This window comes from Nyctereutes procyonoides, unplaced genomic scaffold (assembly GCF_905146905.1).
Source record: "Nyctereutes procyonoides isolate TBG_1078 unplaced genomic scaffold, NYPRO_anot_genome, whole genome shotgun sequence".
Taxonomy (NCBI): domain Eukaryota; kingdom Metazoa; phylum Chordata; class Mammalia; order Carnivora; family Canidae; genus Nyctereutes; species Nyctereutes procyonoides.
The window spans coordinates 25,465,441-25,489,104 of record NW_026575043.1 but is presented as its reverse complement, the minus strand read 5'-3'; the positions used below and the strand labels follow the sequence as shown (position 1 = coordinate 25,489,104).

General features: G+C 41.3%; 1 protein-coding gene across 6 annotated transcripts in view; it reads right to left on the bottom strand.

The window, feature by feature from the left end:
- Positions 1 to 10,151: 10,151 nt before the first annotated feature.
- The window catches only part of EXOC2 (exocyst complex component 2), a 225,791-nt gene continuing 212,278 nt past the window's right edge, over positions 10,152 to 23,664 (bottom strand). For all 6 annotated transcript variants that reach the window (XM_055322773.1, XM_055322774.1, XM_055322775.1 and 3 more), the window contains 3 exons: positions 14,629 to 14,690; positions 12,305 to 12,364; positions 10,152 to 10,915 (listed from right to left, as the gene is read on the bottom strand). In XM_055322773.1, coding sequence (XP_055178748.1) covers positions 10,822 to 10,915; positions 12,305 to 12,364; positions 14,629 to 14,690 — 216 coding nt within the window. In that variant the 3' untranslated portion in view covers positions 10,152 to 10,821. The remainder of the gene's footprint in view (positions 10,916 to 12,304; positions 12,365 to 14,628; positions 14,691 to 23,664) is intronic.

Below are 23,664 nucleotides of genomic sequence, written 5' to 3'. Positions count from 1 at the left end.
CTTTCGGTTTCAAGAACTTCCTTTACATTCCCTATAGTGCAGGTCTGCTGGCAACAAATTCTCTTGATTTTATCTGAAAATGTCTTTATTTTGCTTTCATTCTGGAAGAATATTCTTACTTGATATACTATTTGGACTGACAGTTTTTTCTATCATTTCAGACATGACGATTTCACTCCGTTCTGACCTCCATGGTTTTTGATGTAAAGTCAGAAGTGAATTCAAATGTTGTTCCCCTGTATGTAATATGTTGTTTTTCTACTGCTGCTTACTAGACCTGTTTCTTAGCTTTGACTTTTACAGTTTGTTGCAACCTTTGTGTTTATCCTTTTTCTGTTTGTTGAATATCTTGAATCTGTAAATTTGTGTTTTTCATTAAATTTGAGAAAGTGTCGGCCATTACTTAAGGTGTTTTTTTTTTTTTCCTGATTGTCCATTTGTTTTTCTTCTAGTACTCCAATTACACATACGTTAGATTATCTGATTATATTTAACAGGTACCTTTGAAGTCATATGTTCACTTTATCCTAAATATTTTCCTATTCTTCACATTAGATAATATCCATTGATCTATTGAGGTTGGTCTCAGTTGATTTTCTATTCTCTTGAAACTGTTCCATTTTCCTTGTTCTTTATATGTTGGATAATTTTACATTTTATTCTAGACATTTGGAATAATAAATTGTGAATAATCTGGACCCTTTTTCTTTTGGTTTAGTAGTCAATTGCAGTTGAGTGGCAAACTCAGGTTCTTACGTGTTCCTTGAGTGGAAGCTTTCATTTAGTTCCAGTCTTTGTCTTTAGGACGAGCTGAGTCTGCTTCATTCAGGTATTGCTCAGGGATGTCAGCCAGAGATTTAGACTCACAGAACTTGGGGGCCTCTTTGGTTCTTTTCTAAAACTCTCCTTCTCTCTCCAGTAAGTGCAGTTTTCTGAATACAATCTTCTGGTTTCTGAAAGCAGAAAGACATCAGTTTTTCCACGTAGGCCCCTGACACCTTCCCCACTACCTACCAATTTTACCTGGTTCCTAACTAAAGACTGAAAAATGTGAAATCACTTTGTAATCCTGATAATTTCAGTGTGGGTTTTTCCTGCCTTTGCCCATTCTTCAGTGCCTTCTGGTTGTTGCTTACGAATTATGGCCAGAGCTTATGGTTGTCATCTGCAGCAGTGCCAGTCTGGTAGGGTCGTACCCAGCAAGGATGGGAATCAGAGCACAGTATCTTTTGAAACATTAAACTTTACTCCGACTATAAAAACCATCTCTTAAGATAGTAATATTCTCAGTAGGCATCATGAAAGGGAAAGGGTTTTTTCCTATATAAAAATGTAGCTTTTATAGAGATGATCTTTTTTTTTTTTCTGAGACTTTCACAATTTATTAGGAATAGTATGGAAAGGAATAAATATTCTTCTAGAATATATACCTGCTGTCATCGTAGCAACCACCACTCACAATTATTTCTTTCAGGACAGTAATGCAGCTAGGATTTCTCATGAAGGATCTGTGAGCACTCGTCTTTCACCGAGATGTCCCAGCCCACACCTTTCTTGCTCCAGCGGGATTTGAAGACATATGATTCTGTGCCCCTCGGCCTCCAGCAGGTATCTAACACTTATTCACTCTCAGTCACCTCTTTCCAGTTATGAAGGGGTTTGCTACTAGTTGCCTGCACTTGTTCTACTGGTTATAGAACCCTCATGTAACCCAGCTGAGCTATTCAATATTCAAAGCCTTTACTATGGAAAATTTCAGACATATCAAAAGTGGAGAGAAAGGTATAATAAAGCATCATTTACCTGTAATCCAGAATCAACAATCATCAACTCATGGCCACTCTTACTTAATCTGCAGCCTACTCGCTACCTCTGTTCTCCACTGACACCTCACCCTGGATCTTTCTGTGGAAAATTCCAGACATTTAATTATATTATTTGTAAACAGTTAAAGGATAATCACACACGTTCAATAGGCTGTATTGTAGAGCTTTGGTTCATAACAAAACCAAGCAGAAAGTACAGATTTCCCATGTATTATTCGCTGCTCCCCCCACCCACACACAGCCCCCTGCAGAGTCAACATCTTCACCATGTGGTGCACCTGCTACAACCCATGAAGCTGCATTGCCACATCACTAGTACTCAAGGCTCAGAGTCTACAGTAGGCTTCACTCTTGGTGTCATAGGGATTTGAACAAACATATGAAGCCATGCAACCCTCAGTACAGTATCCCGTAGAACAGCTGCACCACCTCGCAATCCTCTGTGCTCTGCTTGTTCATCCCCTCACCCCTCCCTCCAGCCCCTGATACATTTAGTGTCTGTAGTTTTCCCGTTTCCACAATGTCACATAGTTGAAAATGTACTGCCTGTTGCATTTTCACATTGGCTTCTCTCATTAGTAATGTGCAGCTAAGCTTCCTTCATTTCCATGTCTTTTCATAGCTTGATATGTACTTTTTAAGCACCGATTAATGTTTTCCTGAATGAAGATACCATAGTTTATTTATCCATTTACCTGCTGAAAGGCATCTTGGTTGCTTCCAAGTATTGGCAATTAGAAATAGTTGTTGTATCTGAAAAGTCACTGCCAAACCCAAGGGCATCTAGATTTGCTCTTATGTTACTGGGAGTTTTATAGTTTTGGATTTTATGTTTAGGTCCGTGATCCATTTTGACTTAATTTTTGTAAAATGTGCAAGGTCTGTGTGTAGATTCATTACTTTCTATGTGCTGTCCAGTTGTTCGAGAACTATCTGTTGAAAAGCTGGTCTCTCCATTGTATAACCTCTGCTCCTCTGTCAGAGGTCAGTTGACTATATTTGTCTGGGTCTAGTTCTGGGCTATGCATTCTGTTCCACTGGTCTATTTTGTGTATTTTTTTGGCAATACAAGTTTGGGTTACTGTAGCCTTACAGCAACATCTCATATGACATGTTATCATGTCATTTAGAGTTAAAAGATAGATTTTTGAAAATTATAACCGCATATCATTACAACACATAAGATAGCAACAATAGTTCCTTAATATAATCAATATTGTTTAAATATTGTTAGAATAATAGTGTTTAAAATTTTTCCAAATGTCTAATTTTCTTAAAACAATATGTTGGCTCAACTCAGGATCCAAATAACAGCCATACAATGCAATTAGACACATTTCTGAAATGTCTTGTATCATATAGGATGCCCTCTGGACCCTCCCTCTCTTTAATTTTCTCTGAAAATTTGTTATTGAAGAAATGGGATTATTCCCAGCAATATTGATTTTGCTGATTATCCACTGATATCCCCTTTATTTCCTACAAATTGTTAAGTAGGTCTAGATATTCACGTTTGACTTTTTGGCCAGAATACATCATTGGTGCACTGTAAGACTTCTTTCTAAGTGTGGAATAAAAGAGAGTTTCTGCATGCTAAGCTTGACCTGGTACCTTCCGCACCCAGGGATGGGCAATGGGGTCATCAGAATAGAAAGCGCCTTTCAATGTTTAGAAGTTGTAGTAAATAGTATCTTATTAGCAACAAATCTGAAGCCCACGCGGATGTGAACAGTTAAGGGTCAAATAAATAAACAAAAATTAATCTGAAGTTTCAGTTATAGATGGAACATTGAAACCACATATTAACTTTAGCTCTACCCCAAACTGTCTCTTTACGTATGCAGAATGTTATCGTCATGTTATGTGCTTGTGTGCGTGTGTGTGCATCTAGCATATGTGCCGCATATAGGTACACACACACCATGTGTATACTGCACATAACCACATATGCTACCGTAGATAGTTAATACTTAGTTAAATATACACACAAGGCATAAATCCACAAAGTAAAAGACAAAAGGAGAGGAAATAATAGCTAGAAGAGTTTGAAAGCGGCCACGTATATGGGTAAGTGGAATCTGACTTAGCAGATCTAAACCAGTCAGATCCTAAATGGGCAGTGTGAAAGACAAAAAGATGCAACCTCGTTTACACTGCAAAATGCTCTAAGAATCTGTGGTGTGGGAACTTCTGGAAGTGGAGCTTAAGTTGCAGTTAAAACCAAATGATCGGTTTAAAGGCGTTGATGAAACAGCTGGATGTTAGGTCTTCTCTTCCTTCCCACATGGCAGCAGATTAGAGCTTCGTTCTCTGGAGGGCAAGCAGAAGGCGCACCCCATCCGGCCGAGGGCACGCTCCTGTCCCGGCCTCCAAGCCTTCTCTCTCTTGACTACTGGGAGCAGTTTATATGCTACCGGCAGGAGACAGGGAGGACTCTCTCGCGGAAATCTGACCAGTCCCAGAATGACCCAGCTATAGTATTAGGGATTCCCCAGTGGAGAGGCCCACCCATGCATAGGACCCTAAGTGAAGCTGATTAGCCTCATCCATTCCATGGAGCTTACAGTCCAATTCAGCTTTTTAGTGCTCTACTGCTAATATGAATAAATATCCAAAGCTTGCTAGAAATTTGAGAAAAAGCTTTAGGACATTTGTACTAATATATGAGAAGAATAAAGAAATTTGGAGGCTATGCAAAAAGAAAAGAAAAACAAACCTTCTAAAATAGTATAATTATCTCCAGAGAAAGGAAATCAACAGAGCTATAAAAAATAATATTCAGAGAAAAAAATTCTCATAAATGAAAAACAGCAGAAATGAAAAACCAATAAAAAGTTTTGACAACCTGAAACTAACATAACACTGTATGTTAGCTACAGTGGAATTTAAAAAATAATTTTTTAAAAAAAGGCTGGACAATAAATGTGAGGAAGTTTCTCAGAAAGTAGGAAAAAAGTCAAAAGATTTAAATGTTTTTTAAAAAAGGAGCAGGATAGGAGATCCAAATACCAAAGATAAGGATAAAAACAGGGACAGAAGGGATTCCAATAAATAATTTAAGACAATTCCTAAAATCTAAAGACAGAATTCCCACTATGAATAAAAAGGCATGACACCCTGAACAACATTATGAACGGGGAAAAGGAGCAGATTCTACAAGCAGAGATTGACAGACCCTGGAGGACTATGGCAGAAAGGCTTCAGAATTCTGGGGAGAGGTTTCCAACCTAGAATTTTGTATTCAGCCAAGTTATCCTAAAGACTTTCCTCATACATTGAAGGTCTCAAAAAATTAACCTCCCATATACCATTTGAGTTCTACCCAACAAGGGGGCAAATCAAGGAGGAGGACGTTCTAAGATCCAACAGCAGTTGGTCCAAGAAAAGAAGGGCAGAGTAAAATTCTAGAATGATGACGACGATGACCAGACCCCCGTGACAGCTGTGGGGCCGGCCTGGGGGCAGCCAGTGTAGACTAGAGAAGGCTGAGAAGCTGCGGGGAAGGTTGCTCGAGGGGATAGACCTGGTGAAGTATCTGCGTGTTTGAGTACAGCACAAGGACATTGTGTGTGACGTGGATGGGGGGAAGTTTTGGGAGGAGAGAAAACTTCGTAGAATCCACAAAAATTGCAAAAAAGTATGACAGGAGAAGGATGCTGGTATGTCCTGGCTTGTGACCGGGGGACTTGTACATCGTACAATAACCTGAGCAATGAATAGCGATGGGACCAAGCACCCTGGGAGGAAAGGCTGGGGAGCTGGGCTACAGGGGAGATGCAGGGAGTAGCGTGTGCTCCGGGGAGGACGGGGGAGGGGGGAACGAAGGAGGGACATGAACCTGTTAGGGCAGCGGCACTGAAGGAAATACCAAAAGCAGATCATTCCAAAGTGAAGGGCTCGAGGGAAAGGGCAGGGCGGAGGTTAGACGGTTCGTTTCACAACCAGGCCCGTGGAACCCCTGGACCCCACACCATGTGCATCGCTGAAAAATGTAAAAAGGTAATGACACGTTTGCTACTATGGCTTCATCAGCAACGCGGGATAGAGGTGTCCAAGGGGCGTTTGGTCGCAGTGCTGGGTTAGCACCTGCAGCCCCCCACGCCACCCGCCACCCAGGGCAGGGCTCTGGGCGCCACATAGCAGAGTGAAGACAGCTCCACGCCGTCTGACGCTGGGGGACACTCGGGTGAGGCCTGGGTCTGGGAGCCCCAACCAGTGAGCTAGAAACTGTGGAAGCTTTCTGGAAGGGCAGATTCCGGAGAAAGGAAAGGCAGGGGCAAGTCATTCTAACAGCAAAAGCAGCAGGGGTGGCGGGAACTGATTGGACACCCAGGGACGGAATTTAAAAAGAAAAGGAAGCAAATAAATGAATAAATGAAAGAAAGAGAAAGAAAGAAAGAAAGAAAGAAAGAAAGAAAGAGAAAGAAAGAGAAAGAAAAGAAGAAAAAAGAAAAAAAAGAAAGAAAAAAGAAAAAAGAAGAAAGAAAAGGAAAAGATAAGAAAGAAAAAAGAAAAAGAAGAAAAAAGAAAGAAAAAAAGAAAAAAGAGAAAGAAAAAAGAAAAAAGAAAAAGAAGAGAAAGAAAAAAGAAAAAAGAAAGAAAAAGAAGAAAGAAAAAGAAAGAGAAAGAAAAAGAAGAGAAAGAAAAAAGAAAAAAGAAAGAAAAAAGAAAAAAGAAGAAAAAGAAAGAAAAAAAGAAAAAGGAAGAAAAAAAGAAAGAAGAAAGAAAAGAAAAAAGAAGGAAAAAAGAAAGAAAAAAGAAGAAGAAAAAGAAAAAGAAAGAAGAAAGAAAAAAGAAAGAAGAAAAAAGAGAAAAGAAAAAAGAAGAAAGAAAAAGAAGAAAGAAAAAGAAGAAAAGAAAAAAAGAAAAGAAAGAAGAAAGAAAAAGAAAAAGAAAGAAGAAAAAAGAAAAAAGAAAAAGAAAGAAGAAAGAAGAAAAAAAGAAAAATAAGAAAGAAGAAAAGAAGAAAAAAGAAAAAGAAAAAGAAAGAAAGAAAGGAAGGAAGGAAGGAAGGAAGGAAGGAAGGAAGGAAGGAGGGAAGGAAGAAAGGAAGGAAGGAAGGAAGGAGGAAAGAGCGAGCTTTGCAGACTGGCCCCGGGAGCCTCACTCTTGCTCGTCGGGCCGGACACGCCGAGACCCTCAGACACGGCTTCGTGATGGGGCTCGTGGGCGAGCTAAGAGGAAGTGTCCCTGATTCCTGGTCACTCCCTGGGGATTTACGACTTCCTAAGTGTCGATCTAGCAGCCACTTCCCAGCATCACCCGCTGGGACACATTGGCAACATGTGGCCTCACCCACCGTGTCCTCCCTCCAGCATGTTCTTGCCCCTCCCGTGACTCCCGTGATGCTGCCCCCCCCGGCCCACGGCCCCATGCCCCCCCCCGGGGTGCTGAGTCCCCCTCTGGGCCTCCTTTGGCAGGTAGTGGTCGGGCAGGCGGTTGTCCTGATTCTCAGGGACGTGAGCCTCGCTGAAGAGTCCGCAGGCAGATGGGACGGGAATATTCAAGGAAAACGTGGGAGAAATGACAAGAACCCCCACGGCACCGTCAGCAAGGACTGGGCGACACACCCAGGGGGACGCCGGTCATGCTTCTGGTGCCGATGGAGGCCACGCGGCCGGCAGTGTGGGCTGCATCTACGAGTGTGTGGGCCGGACGGGAGAAAGGTATCTTGGCGTTTTATTGGATTTTATTAGCCACATTACAAACAGGTGCCCCAAAGGCCCAGGTCCTGCTTATAAAATGTTTATTGTTGCGTATCTATACCCTGGCCAGGTACGAAAAGGCTTTCCGGTGATGCCTGCGAGAAAACTGAATTTAAGTTATGGGTGAACGGGGACGCCAGGGGGGCTCAGCGGTTGAGCGTCTGCCCTCGGCTCAGGGCGTGAGCCCGGGTCCTGGGTTCGAGTCCCACATCGGGCTCCCTGCAAGGAGCCTGCTTCTCCCTCTGCCTGTGTCCCTGCCTCTCTCTCTCTCTGTGACTCTCATGAATAAATAGATAAAATATTTAAAAATCAATAAATAAAATGTGGGCGAACAGAAAAGAAGACCCCAACCCACCCAAACCGTGACTGATGTACAAAAATATGCATTCGATGCAAAGCTCAAATCATTGAAACTGTTGTTCCAATGGAGATACACGGATCAAATACTCAGGGAACCTCTCACATCCTCGGAGCATCCTATTCATCCGTGTGCGTGTGCCCTGACGACAGTACCGCCAAAAAGGGTTTTAATGACAGAAATGTAGGCCAGTGTCAGGCCGCAGTCAAGCAGAATTACTTGGAGCGCGTGGTCGGTCCAATCCCGCGAACCTCCCTTTGGAGGCCTAGTTTGCATCTAAAAGCCTGTTGGAAGCTGTGATGACTTCGGAGAACACCTCATAACGCTCCCACTTCACCAGCAGCAGGACGTCGCACACACCACACGTGACCAGCAGGGAGAGCCATCGGCGTGCGGCCCAAGCCCGGGCCTGAAGCGCGATCTCGTCGGTCCCCCCGGCGGCTGCTCCCCGGTCGCCTGCCCACAGCTGCGGGGCTCGGCGGGCACGGCCGGACCCCCTCCAGGGCACCCCACTTCCACGTAGCCCCGGAGGGGAGGCGGACTTTGCCGACGGATGAAGCCAGGCCGACGGCGGGAACGTGGCCGTGCTAAACCCCAACGCTCCCGCCAGGCGTGCAAGCGCCTTCGAAGATCTTCATTCTCTTTCTTGGCTGTTTTTTGTAAATTTGCTCCAAGTCCTATTGTATCTCCCACAGCTTTCTTTGACTTACAGTGTATTCAGCTTTCTCCTCTTAACCACTAAATTCTTCTTCTCTACCTCAAGAAGGTCTTGAAATCCCCCTTTCTTCCAAGAAGTCCCCCTTGACTTGTTGGCATAGGAGTCCTTGAACCACCTCATTTGGGTACGGGGTTTTTACGTGCCTCCCCTCCATTCTCTGAGCCACAAGAGCCCTTTCTTGTCTCTATTTTGCTTAAGTTTTGTCATCCTCCGGCACCTAGTGCTTCCCTGAGCCGTGTCGCTGGGGGGGCGGGGGGGGGGCAGCAGAAGGCCCGGTTGGCCGGGAGGAGGAACTAGCCGAGGCTCACCTAAGGGGTGATGAAGCCAGACAGCTCTGACGGACACATCCTGCCCTTTTCAGTCTTACAAGTCGCTAGCCCCTCTCGGAAGCCCTCATTTTCTTTCCCATCCGTGCAATGGGCCCAGCACCTTGTAGCTCACAGGGCCGTCACGAGGCTACTGGGGGGCCATGGGATGCTCTGGAGCACTGTCTAGCGCACGGGGAGCCCCCAACGAGCGGAGGACCAGCAGGATGGCTGATACCTGCTTTATGGTCAAACACAAGGCAAGCTAGAATTTAAGTGTTTATTTTGCGCATGAAAACTAGACATAAAAAGTCATACAGGCCATGAAATGCTGAAATACAGACGCTTATAGGGGAAGAACAACTAAACTGCATCTTGTATTAAAGACACCCCCTTTACTGGGTGGACGCCCTGTACTGGATATTTAAAATAACAAACACTCAGGACGGAGGATTTGCGCTCAGCTCATCATCCTGTTGGATGTGAGAGTTAACACGCTTAGGAGGGACCACAGCCTGCGTATTCCTCGGTAAGTGTGTCAAGCACATCTGAAAAATTAGACTTTCACCTCCAGGTGCCGTGGTGTCACTCATACACCGAGTGAAGGGACACAACAACACGGACTTATTTTAAATGGCTGATACTGTACTTGGCCACACTGCGCTCCACGACCACTTGTGCTCGTAAAGATACTGATTTAAAAAAGGGGATTCTGTGACATCCACAGAAGTGTTTGAGAACCTGACACACAGCCTCCGGGTAAGAAAATTACTCAGCGTTCTGGGCAGACGGTATGATGAAGTTAGCTGGGGGAAGCTGACCTTGAACGAGGTCACGGTGCCCTGAACCTGTTCTGGTAAACGAAGTCAGCAGCAAATGTAGGGCAAACAGCAGGAGGTTCACCAGACGCCTCTACCGCCTGGTGACTGGGGAGTATCCTGGAATCCTCAGAAAACACAGGCTGCCCTGGCGGCGTTCCCGCAGCCACTGAGGACGGTCCGCCCAAGGGGGAGGATGGTGGAGGGGGGACACCGCGGGAGGGGGGAGCAAGCAGTGGGCAGGAGGGGTCACCAGGCGCTGGCTTCCCTTTGGGAGCAGCGAGGCCTGCAGCCGTCCCCATCAGCGCCTGCGGGGTATCCAAGCCCCACCGCAGTAACCAGCGGATCCGCAGGGGCAGGCGACGCGTGGACACGAAGACACATTGAATTAAGGGTGAGTAAGACACAGGAAAGCCACACCGAAAGGTGCTTGGTGTTTATTAGCTCAGTGAGAAACAGAAATTAGGCAGCAAAACACAAGGTTAACTCGTGGACATCGGGACCACAGATGATCTACCCCGAAGGTAACATTTTCCTAGGCAAACTGCAGATGTTCTAGAAATCCATTTGAGTTAGGAGACTTGGAGGCACAGGTATGAAATAAAGTTTTTAAGGACAGATGTACGGTTCAGGAGTGTTCAGGCTCCAAAGACGTCTATATATCTAACTTGCCAAGCGTCTTCTTACAATTTCTCCACGTGTCTTGGAAGCTGCCGACCCTACAGGTCTGGCACATGAGACACTGAAGAAGGCCTCGGTCACATCTTAGTCACCTGCCACCTCACGGCACCCCCTGGAACAGTAGCTCCTCCTGAAGCACTCATCATGCAACATCTAGCTAAGAATATGTATATTTAAAGGTATTTTAAAGACAGACAGGGCCTAATGTAATAAAAATGACAAAGTAATGCTTGGGCATTCCAAACAAGGTCATTTTGGTTGAAATAAAACGTATACAGACCCCTCGTTAAAGTGGCAATTTGGAAAAAAGAGACAGACTGCAAACCCACTGCTCTGTATGCCAATACGCTGAGGGCACTAAAGCGACCGATGAGATGCCAATCTCCGGAATGCCCTTATCTTGGAGGTAACTATGTTTTCATCATAGTTGAAGCAGCAGCTTGGAAGCAGGTGAGCTGCAGGTGCATGCTGCTCTTGAACTTGTTCAGCAGCTCTTCCAGCAACCTGCAGGGACGAGAAGCTACTTTACAACCTGCACACTGAGGTCGCCTAGCGACACGAGAAAGCACGCAGGAGGGACGAGTGCCCGGCTTTCACTTCTGCTCGCTGAGAAGTTATTTACTTACGGATTAACTCAATAACAGAAGTACATTAATCAAAGAAGCCAATCAAAAGGAGTATATATTTACAGACATATTTGTATTTATATATAGAAATCTCCCTCCTGTCTCCTTCCCCTAGATTAATTACATTTCTTCCTAAAGCCCATTAATGTTTGGGGCTATACTTCTTTTTTGATTCACTACTCTACGTTGGCTAATTGAATTTAAATAAAAAAATAAGACCATAAAAATAAGTAAAAATTCATACATACGGAATGTACTCCTTTGGGCATACAGTCTACGGATACTGATAAATACACAGTAGCAACCTAACAACCCTTCAAATCCAAATCCTTTTGTGTTGCCTCTTTGCGGCCACCTTTCTCCTCATCCTGACCCTTGGCCTGTTTGTCTTTTCCTCCTGTTTTGCATTCTCGTTTTTAACAAATATTGGAGAGTGCTAAACGGAGGTGGTGAATTAGGCGCCAGGAGAATCAGGGTCAGTTGTAACTCGGTGGGCAAATTATCCTAGTACTTGATGACTCAGTTAGTTTCTTTAACTGGTTTGATGTCTGATTTTAGGGCCAGAAAGGATCTTACAGCCAAATGCAAAGGCAGGTGGACTTCAGTTATGGGGAGTGAAGGAGCAAAGACCTACAGCGCTTCCGCTACCCCAGCTGATGGGGGTAGAGCATTTCTGAGATTTGCCCGGCCTACATTTTGTCTCAGGTCAGAATTTCCTCTTTTGTGAGTAGCAGAGTTTAAACTCTGGGCAAAACCATTAACATAATGCTTGTGGAATGTATATAATTTCATTATGTCACATGTACAAATTCACTTTTTTACTACTTTGTAATATATAAAGCAAAAAAACAAAAACAAAAACAAAACAAAAAAACAAACCACATTGCTGAGCTACTCCAAGGAAAAAAATCATCAAGCTCTGCATTTTACTATGCTGCCCTTCTTACATTTCTCTAATATCTTTTTAAAAATCTAGGACAATAGTATAGTTTACTGAGTCAGAATAAACTTTCTTAAAATGTTTTCTGTATTAGTCACTTAAAACAAGAACAGAACTAATGTCTCAAGTGCCATAAACGCAGGGGAAAGGTTTTACCTTTTCTGCACTTGGGACACAGGCCGGGCGCAGCCAACGTTAACGCATGCTGTCAGGGGCCATCGGGTACATCCTGACGCCCAAACCGTTACCTATTCAAACAGTCCTTCGAGGTAACAGAACCTTGCTCACACATCTGAGCTGCCCTTGAAATCGGCACATAGAACTTACTTTTTATCTGCTCCGCTTGAAAGCTGAGGCAGGGCTTCTAAAGCCTGTTTAAAACTCGACCTGGAACACAGACAGGCAACATTCAAGTTGGAACATTTCATATTTCTAAGGGGGATCAAGAGCATCACTGAGAACTCTAAAGTACATCTTAAATATAAAGGAACCTGTATAAGCCAGTGAAGCATGTAGAAAAAGTAAAAGTGAAAAACAATAGAAAAAGTAAAAGTAAAAGTGAGGGTACAAGGTATGGTTCCCAGGCGGAGGCCCTGTAGGAGTAGGGTCAGAAAACTCAACAAGGAAATGAAACACGACTTGAAAAGCTAAAAGAGACGGATTTTGACAGAACGGTGCTACTCACGGTAGATGAGAGCTTAATAATATGGACATGTTCAATTTTTAAAGTCTTTTCAAAACAAAACTGAACTAGTAAAGCAACTGGTAAGAAAGGGAGGAAACTAACTAGAAATAGAGATGATCCTGTGAGAGATTACCAATTGGGGGCATTTATAGTATTAACATGTAGAGGGCCTGATTTACATTAATTAAACAGTCCATAGCATTTAGCTATTATCATATTTAAAATCTGTATGGTAAGTGGGGATTGACTGGTTGGTTTTAATTAAACATCCTTTCTTTTCATGAAAACCTAAAAAGGTGTGAATTAAAAAACCCACCGATTTGGTATGCTTAACTTTTTAAAGTAGAAAGTACCAGAAAAGCTACTGAATCAAATAAAAAGTACTCGAGGGGAAATCCTTTGGTAATGACTTATACTGGTCACTAAGGAATAATTTTTAACTTCTCATCTCTTCTTCTTTTATAACATTGACTAAAGGTAAAGAAATAAATGTGACTATTCTTGACTTTAAGGTGGTCTTTGATTCCGTATTGTAAAACTGGACCCTCACCAGGGCCCTAGCAAACATTCTCTTGGGCGAGGTTTCTCAAACGAGGGGCAAATATCACAGCAGCAAACAGAGAGACTACGAAGTTCCAAGAGGGTTATAAAAACTGGTCCTGGAAACTTCAGTTGTTCCTGGTCAGGGCAAGGAATAGGCTACAGCTTGTGGGCAAACTCAGCTCCCTTCCCACTATGAAGTCGACTTTCCTCTTTCCTGATGCAGAGCGGAGTCTCTGCTGTTATCATGTCATCTTAAATCTCTTCTCAATCAATAAAAAGTGATGTAATGCTATTATTCTTTATTTTTACATTATGACAGTAATGATGACGATGATGAAGACAATACCACCGATTATTTGCAGTGCACCAACAGGCTAGGGGGCAACTTGGCACATTTTTTCATTTAATTACCCCAAAATTCTGCCCAGAAACTACTTATTATCTTTCTTGTGTAGATGAGGAACTTATGCTCTTAAAGGTTAAATTAAAAGGAATACCTAGGTGCCTACATGAAGCATGTACCCACATCAAATACAGACTCAGTGGAGTGCCCTCTATCATCTATTATTATTTAGTACTTTATGTAGAAAAATGATGACTGGGAAAAGGTGTGGCTACATAACTAACATGGGAACCATCCAGAATGGCTCTGGTCAGCCATCATGAACAGGAATAAGAAGCTAACTTCATTTGTTAGGAAAAACTGTTAAAAGTCTTTTTAGTTGTGATAATGACTGTACAAGTGATGGTGTAAGGCATGTCCTCAAAAGCTGGAGATGAGTAACTGTATCACACCAAGTGTCCTTAGACATTTTATTTCTATACTACTTGGATTCTCAGGCATATTAACAATATAGCCCAGTATTTCCTAGGCACGATTGCCAGTGGAGTAAACAATTTTGTATAGGCAAGTAGTCAGTAATGTTTCAGTTCACCTACTGATATTTCGATAGGAAATCCTGACTTTCATTCAAAACAGCTAAAAGTTATCATCAAATTTCCACTACAAAATTTTGTAGAGAAACCACAAGGCTTCCTCTTATGCTGATATTTACAATGCTTAAACGGTCTCTCAGAGTCAGCTATGAATAGATTAAGACTCAATTCTTACTTTTTTCCTTTTTAAGAGAAATATATAATGCTCTGCTATATCACTTACGAGATTAAGATTTATCTTACTGAATGAAAAACATAAAATCATATTAAACCTTTTTTCCTTTATATTATGCTACAGAGAACCAGTATTAGGAGTCTTTGGCTTATTATGCTTTTTAGTTAAAAAAATTAATGCAATGTAAACTTTATCACATCACAATCATGAGCACTCACTCTGACCAGTTATCTTTACAAAGGATTTTATATACTAATAAGAGAATCTTTATTTTTAATGAAGCACTCAGAACAAAAACATTTAGCATCTCACTTGCTTTCAGGTGTCAGGTGAACAGCCACAGTATCTCTCAAAGCACAGATTTCAAGCCGTGCCTAAGGATGAGAAAAGGAAAAAGTGAGGGGAACTGCATCAATTATTAAACTGAAACAAGCGATGAGCAGATAGTCTCAGCCTGCTTACTGCAGAGACGGTTGACAGAAGACTGCCAGCACGTGGTTCCCCGCCACCTGCCACCTACTAACTATGAACAGACTTTCTACAACATTCCAAAGAAATCAGCTATGACAAACTATTTTTTTACTGAAAATTAACTCAAAGTCAAGTATGACTGTGTGAAGGCAGGGAGTCAGATTTGTTATAAAAAGGGTCAATCTATACAAGGATTTTCCAGAAATCTGTATTTACTACCTAACCAGTAATGTTTCCTTTAGTATGATTGTGAGAGGAAGCAAAATTTGAAACATTGTCCCTGGATTATTTAAGGAAACAGACTGGCTTACTTTCTTATACCTATGCCCTTTTGGGTACACTGACTTTAATCTCAAAAGCTAAAACAAAGCTCTGCAGATTTAATCACCACCGGCTTTTGTTTGTTTGATGATTGTTTTTTTTTTTTTAATAAAAATTGACAAGTTGATCCAAAAACAACTTGAAAAAGAATAACACAAGTGGAGAAACACTTTCTAACATCAAAACTCATGATAAATCTATAATCATTAATATAGTGTGGCATTGATATATGGACAGAAATACACATCATAGAACAGGACTGACTGTCCCAAAATAAACCTTACATTTATGATCAATGGATTCTGACAAGGGTGCTGAGACCATTCAATGGGGCAAGAGCAATTTCTTCAGGAAATGGTGCTGGGACAACTGGGTTTCCACATGCAAAAGACTCAACTTGGATCCTTCCCTTAACACAAAAATTAACTCAAAGTAGATGATAAACATAAAGGTGAGGGATAAAACTATGAAACAGAAGAAAACAGCAGTAAATCTTTGTGATGTTGGGGTAGGCAAGCCTTCTTAGACATTATATCAAAAGTACAAATGACAAAAAAGGAGAGGAAGATGGCTGCAAAGCAGGAGGACCCTGGGCTCACCTCATTCCACTAATACAACTAGATAACTATCAAACCATCCTAAATACTCCAGAAATTGACCTGAAGTCTGGCAGAAAAAACTCCAAAAATAAAGGCAGAGAAGAGGCTGCATCGAAGAAGGTAGAAAGTATGGACATACGGTCTGGGAGACAGATTGTGGCCACCACGATCACAGAGAAGGAAGAGAAACAGACTAGCTCACAGGGAAGTACACCGGGAAAATAAATCCCCAGAGCAACTGGCTTGGAAAGTGAGAGGGCCCAAGTTTCGTGACCTCTTGCAACTCACAAGTCTTAAAGCAAAGCCTGGAGTGTTAAAGGTCAGCAGGAATCAGACGATGGCAGCAGCGTAGGAGGACCCTAGGCTTATCTCATCCCATGATTACAACTAGGTAACCATCAAATCATCCTAAATGCCCCAGAATAGACCTGACGACCGGCAGAACAAACTACAACTAAAGGTAGAGAAGAGGCCATAACAAAAAATGTAGGAAGTGCAGAGATGTGGTTTTGGAGACAGATTATGGCCCGTTGCAGCAGGGAGGAAGTCATAGTTGCAGACAAGGGTGAGAGACAGACTAGCACATATGAGGAAAACATCCCCATGGCAACTGGCTTGGAAAGCAAGAGAGGTTGAATTTTGTAAGTTTTTACATCTAGTAGGGTTGAAAGCTTAGAGTTTCACAGGTCAGTGGACTTGGCTGAGATAGACTCTGCAGTACATTATGCTGCTCTTGGAGAGAAGGCTAGCAAACAACCTGGATACAGCCTGGAAACAGGGATCTGAAGAGCACCTGGGGCACACACAGTAGGGAACTATTTGCTCACTTGGAATGTTCAAAAGACACCCCCCCCCCCCCCGGGAACAAAGGAACTGGCAGGTGCCATTTCCCTCCCCTGCCCTTCAGCATAAACCACCTGTGGGAACCAACATAGCACCACTTCACTACCTAACTTGCTTATACCAAGCCCTGCCCCCCAACATTCCTGTGGAAGCACCCTTCCCAGTGGTGCTAGCCTCAGTCCCAATGCAGTGGGTCTCCTCCCCCAGAACACTAACCCAAACCCCTGCCAACACCATGTCTCTCCACCTGGGAGTTTTGCACAGCCTCAGTTGTGGCAGCAGTGGTAACAGGCCTCATTTCATAAGCAGACCAGATGACACCAAAGTTAAAATGTGCCATGTTCAGGCCAGGGACCACCTATTGCCCATAACCAGCAAAAACAACTGGCCTGAAGGATAAAGCAGCCAGTACAAAATAGCAGAGGATGTGCAGCGTCCACTGGAGACACTCCTGGACGTGCCAGGCCCTGGAGAACAGAAGACACTACACAGCAGGGTACTATAGGTCCTCTTCTACATAAGGCCATTACCCTCAAGAACAGGAGACAGAGTCGGCTTTCCTAACACAGAGAAACAGGCACAGAGACTTAGAAAAAATTAGAAGACAGAGAAATTTGTCACAAAGCAAAGAATAAGACAAGGCCATGGCCAGAGATCTAAGCAAAAACAGACATAAGTAACATGCCTGATTGAGTATTTAAAGCAATGATCATTAAGGATACTCACTGGACTTGAAAAGAGAGTGGAAGGTATCAGTGAGATCCTTAACACAAAGATTAAAAAGAACCAATTAGATGTGGTTTTGAAGACAGATTGTGGCTGCTGTAGTGGGGAGGGGGTTGCAGTTGCAGAGAAGGGCAAGAGACAGACTAGCACATATGAAGAAAACAAATCTTGCAACAGACAAGATTAGAAACATGCCTGATGGAATCAACATCAGGCTGGAAGAAGCAGAGGAGTGAATTAATGATCTAGAAGTCAGAGTAATGGAGCGTAATCAAGCTGAACAAAAAGAGAAAAGGAATTATGTAAAATGAGAATAGACTTCAGGAACTCAGTGAGTTCATCAAATGCAATAACATTCGTATTATATGAAACCAAGAAGAAGAGAAAGGGAGAATTTATTTGAAGAAATAGTAGCTGAAAACTTCCCTAATCTGGGGAAGGAAAAAGGTATCTGGGTCCAGGAGGCACAGAGAACCCCCAACAAAATCAACAAAAGCAGACCCCCACCAATGTATGTTGTAATTAAATTGGCAAAATATAGTGATAAAGAAAAAAAATTAAAAGTATCAAGACAGAAGAAGACAGTAACACATGAAGGAAACCCCATAAGGCTAGAAGGGAATTTTTCAGCAGAAATGTAGCAGGCTAGAAAGCAGTGGCATGATATATTCAACATGAGAAATGAGAAAAATTTGCAGCCAATAATACTCAACCCAGCAAGACTATCATTCAGAATAAAAGGAGAGATAAAAAGCTTCCCAAAGAAAAACAAGAAGAGTTCACGACCACTACGCCAGTCATGCAAGAAATAATTAAGGAGACTCTGAGTGGAAAGGAGAGACAAAAAGTGACAGTATGAAGGTAGGAACATAAAAGCAATAAAAATGAATAATTCTGTAAAAAAATAAGTCAATGAACTCATATAAGAAAAAAGGTATGTGACACTATATACCTAAAATGTGGGGTGAGGAGGAGTACAGAATGGGTTCAAACTTAAATGACCATAAACGTTGCGCAAGATGTTATATACAAAAACCAAATGGTAATCACGACTCAAAAACCACTAATAAAAATGCAAAGAATAAAGACATAGAAATCCAATTATATCACTAAAGAAAACCAAGTCATGAAAGAAAGACAAGAAAGGATTAGACAAAATCTTCAGAAACAACCACAAAACGAGTAATAAAATGTCAATAAATACATATCTATCAATAATTACTTTGAATGTAAATAGATTAAATGATTCGATCAAAAGACACAGGGTGACAATCGATAAAAAGCAAGACCCATCTATATGCTGCCTAAAAGAGACTTATTTTAGACCTAAAGACAACCACAAATTCAAAGTGAGGGGATAGAGAAACACTTATCATGTGTATGGATGTCAAAAAAAAAAAAAAAAAGAAAAGAAAAAAAAAAGCCGGTGTAGCAATATTTATTTGAGATGAAAACAGACTTTAAGACAAAGGCTGTAACAGGAGACAAAGAAGGACACTATATAATAATAGAGGAGACAATCCAACAAGATATAATAATTCTACAAATTTATGCACCCAACTTGGGAGCACCCAAATACATAAAAGCAGTAAATAACAAGCATAAAGAACTAATTGATAATACACAGTAATAGTAGGGGACTTTAACACCCCACTTGCATCAATAAACAGACCACCTAAACAGAAAATCAACAAGGTAATAAAGGCTTTGAATGGCACACTGGAACAGGTGGATTTAACAGATATATATTCAGAACATTCTATCGTAAAACAGCAGAATAGACATTCTTCTCAAGTGCATATGGAACACTCTCCAGAATAAATCATATATTAGCCCACAAAACAAGCCTCAACAAATTCAAAAACACTGAAGTCATATGATGCATCTTTTCTGACCACAAGGCTATGAAACAAGAAGTCAACCTCGAGAAAAAATGTGGAAGTAACACAAATATATGAAGTTAAACAACATGCTACTAAACAATGAATGGGTCAGCTGGGAAATCAAAAAACTAAAAAAGTACACATAAACAAATGAAAATGAAAACACAAGGATACAAAATCTTTGGGATGCAACAAAAGTAGTTTTAAGAAGGAAGTATATAGAGCAATACAGGCCTACCTCAAGAAGCAAGAAAAACCTAAAAAAACAAAAACAAAAACATAAAAAACATAAAACCCAACCCTAAATATACTTAAAGGAGCTAGAAAAAGAAAACAAAATCTAAAACCAGCAGAAGGAAGGAAATAATAAAGATTAGAAAAGAAATGAATAATATAGAAACTAAAAAAGTAATAGAACAGATCAATGATACCAGGAGCTGATTCTTTGAAAAAAAAATCAATAAAACAGACTTATCAACAAAAAAAGAGAAAGACTCAAATAAATAAAATCACAAATAAGAGAGAAGAAATACCCAACAGCACAGAAGTACAACTATAAGAGAATATTATGAAAACACTGTATGCCAACAAACTGGACAACCTGGAAGAAATGGATACGTTCCTAGAAACATATAAACTATCAAAACTGAAACTCCCAAAAAGCAAAAAGTCCAGTACCAGATGGCTTCACAGGTGAATTCTATCGAGCATTAAAAGATGAGTTAATACATATTTTTCTCAAACTACTCCAAAAAATAAAAAAAGGAAAACTTCCAAATTCATTTAATGAGGCCAGCATTATCTACTAAAGAAATACCAGATAAAGAAATGATTAAAGAGAGAACTACAAGTCAATATCTCTGATGCAAAAATCCTCAACAAAATACTAGCAAACAGAATCTAACGATATGTTAAAAAAATCACTCATGATGATCAAGTGGGATTTATTTCTGGGTTGCCAGGGTAGTTCAATATTTACAAATCAATTAACATGATACATAACTCAATAAGAGAAAGCACAAGAACCGTATGATCATTTTAACATATCTAGAAAAAGCATGACAAAGTGCAATTTCCATTCATGATAAAAATCTTCAACAAAGTGTTTAGAAGGAACACACCTCAACATAATAAAGGCCATACACGAAAAACCCACAACTAACATCATCCTCAAGGGGGGAAAAACTGAGAACTTTTCCCCTAAGGTCAGGAACAAGACAAGGATGTCTTTTTTTTTTGCCACTTTCATTTAACATTATTACTGGAAGGCCTAGACACAGCAATCAGACAACAAAAATAAATAAAAGTCAACTAAGGAAGGAAGGAAGAAGTAAAACTTTCACTATTTACAGACGATATGACACTACATATAGAAAACCTGAAAGACTTCACCACAAAACTGCTAGAACTGATACACAAAATCAGTAAAGTGGCAAGATACAAAATCAAGGTACAGAAATCTGTTGCATTTCTATATACCAATAGTGAAACAGCAGAAAGAGAAATTAGGGAATCAATATAATTTACAATTGTACCCAAAATAATAAGTTATCTAGGAATAAACCTAACCAAAGAGGCTAAAGACCTTTATACTCTGAAAACTATAAAACGGTGATACAAGAAATTGAAAATGACACAAAGAAATGGGAAGACATTCCATGCTCATGGATTGGAAGAACAAATATTGTTAAAATGTTTGTACTATCCAAAGAAATCTACACATTTAATGCAATTCCTATCAAAATACCAATAGCATTTTTCACAGAATTAGAACAAACAATCCTAACATTTGTATGGAATCACAAAAGATCTCAATAGCCAAAGCAATCTTGAAAAGAAAAAGCAAAGCTGGAGGCATCACAATTCTGGACTTCAAGCTATATGACAAAGCTGTAGTGATCAAAACAGTGTGGTGCTGGCCTGAAGACAGACATATAGATCCCTAGAACAGAACAGAAAACCCAGACATAAACCCACAACTATGTGGTCGATTAATTTTCAACAAAGCAGGAAAGAATATTCAATACAAAAAAAAGACAGTCTCTTCAACAAATGGTGTTGGGAAAACTGGACAGCAACATGTAAAACAATGAACTGAATCACTTCCTCACACCATATAGCAAAATAAATTCAAAATGGATTAAAGCCCTACATGTGAGACCTGAAACCATAAAAATCCTAGAAGAGAACACAGTAGCTTCTTTGACATTGGCCATAGTACCCTTTTCCTACACGGGTCTCCTGAGGTAAGAGAAACAAGAGCAAAATAAACTACTGGGATTACACCGAAATAAAAAGCTTCTGCACAGCGAAGGAAACAATCAACCCAACTAAAATGTGACCTACAGGAAGAGAGAAGATATTTGCAATGACGTATTTGATAAAGGGTCGGTATACAATATATATAAAGAACTTATACAACTCAACACCCAAATACCAAATAATCTAATCTAAAAAATGGGAAGAAGACATGAACAGACATTTTTTTTCAAAGAAGACATAGATATGGCCAGTAGGCACATGAAAAAATGCTCATCACTCATGAGGTATCACTTCATACCTGTCAGCCCGTCAGAAAGGCTGAAGTGAACAACACAAGAAACAGCAGATGGTGAGAATATGTAGGAAAAAGGAACCCTCCTGCGCTGTTGGAGGGGATGCCAGCTGGTGCAGCCACTCTGAACAACAATATGCAGCTACCCTGTGATCCAGCAACTGCACTACTGGGGATTTACCCCAAAGAAAACAAAAACACTAATAAAGGGATAGGTGCACCCCTAAGTTTACTGCATTATTTAAAATAGCCAAATTATAGAAGTAGCCCAAGGGCCCATCAACTGATGAATGGATACAGATGTGGTCTGTATGCATGTAGATATATGCAATGGGATGTTATTCAGACATAAAAATGAATGAAATCTTGCCGTTTGCAATGACTTGGATAGAGCTGGAGTACCATGCAGGGCGAAATAAGCCAGAGAGTGACAAATACCATATAGTTTCACTCATATGCAGGATTTAGGAAACAAAACAAATGAGCAAAGGGAGGAAAACAAAAAAAAAGGAGAGAAACCAAGAGACAGACCCCTAAGAATAGAGAACAGGGTGCTGGTTATCAGAAGGGAGGAGGTGAGGGGAGGTTAAATAGGTGATGGGGATTAAGGAGTGCACTGGTCAAGTTGGGCACAAGGTGACGTGTGGAAGTGTTGGTTCCCTACGTTGGACTCACGAAACTAACAGCACACCGCGTGTTACTGCACTGGAATTAGAATTAAAACTAAAAAAAAAAAAAAAAAAAAAAAAAAGTAAAAGCAACAAGATAAAAACTTGATAAATTAGACTCCATCGAAATTAAAAACTTCTGTGCCGCAACCTAGAGCATCAAGAAAGTAACAAGCAACCCAGAGAATGAGGGGACACTTGACACGCAGTGTGGTGGCGGGAATCAGTAGGATGGACGGCACCAGGCACTGGGGGGGATGTGGAGAAACTGGAATCTTTATACGCTGCTGGTAGGAAAGTAAAATGGAACAGGTCGGTTTACAGACAGTCTGGCAGAGGGTAACCATCTGAGCTAGCGATTCCCCTCCTAAGATTATACCCAAGAGAAATGAAAACATAGAAACTCGTATGTGAATGCTCTTATTAGGTAAAAAGTAGAAACCACGTGAACGGCCATGCGACGAGGAGCAGACAGAGAAAATGGGGTATATTCACAGGATGAAATACTGTCTAATCACCACATGAAGTGACGTACTGGAACATACTGCAGCACGTATGAGCCCTGCAAACGCTACGCTAACTGGCAAGAGCAGCCGGTCACAAAAAGCCATATTCATATGGTTCCGTTTATGTGAAATTTCCAGAACAGGCAAATCATAGGGTTGGAAAATCATGGAAGGTGCCCAGGTGGCTCAGTGGGTGAAGCATCTGACTTCTGCTCGGGTCCTGGGATGGAGCGGGGACGGTCTGCTTGTCCCTCTCCCTCTGCCACTCCCCTGCTCATGCTCTCTCTCTCTGTCAAATAAAATCTTTAAAAAAGAAAAAAAGAAAAACAGAAAAAAGAAGAGATGGGAGGGAAGGAGAGGGAAGAGGATGAAAGGAAAGGAAACCACGGAGACAGAAAGTAGGATGCTGCTGGTCTGTGGCCCGGAGGGGCGGCTGGGAAGGTTCCTCTAGGGTCCAGTGTTCTGGAGCTGGCTGTGTAGATGGCTGCACAACTCTGCCGACACAGTGAAAGAAAATTCACTGAACTGTGCATACTTCTTGCCTTGTAGACAACACTGTGTGGCAGGTGAGCTTCATCTGCGTAAAACTTTCAAGAACAACAACAAAAAAAAGGTAACCTAAAGCTTAAACTTTTTTGCAAGCTTGAAAAAGTGAGACTTAAAAAGAAAAAAGAAAGAAAAAGTGAGACTTCACGTACAGATCAAGGGTCCTCGGATCACTGAAAAGCACCAAACTGGGGCAGCCCGGGTGGCTCATGGTTTAGTCCTGCCTTTGGC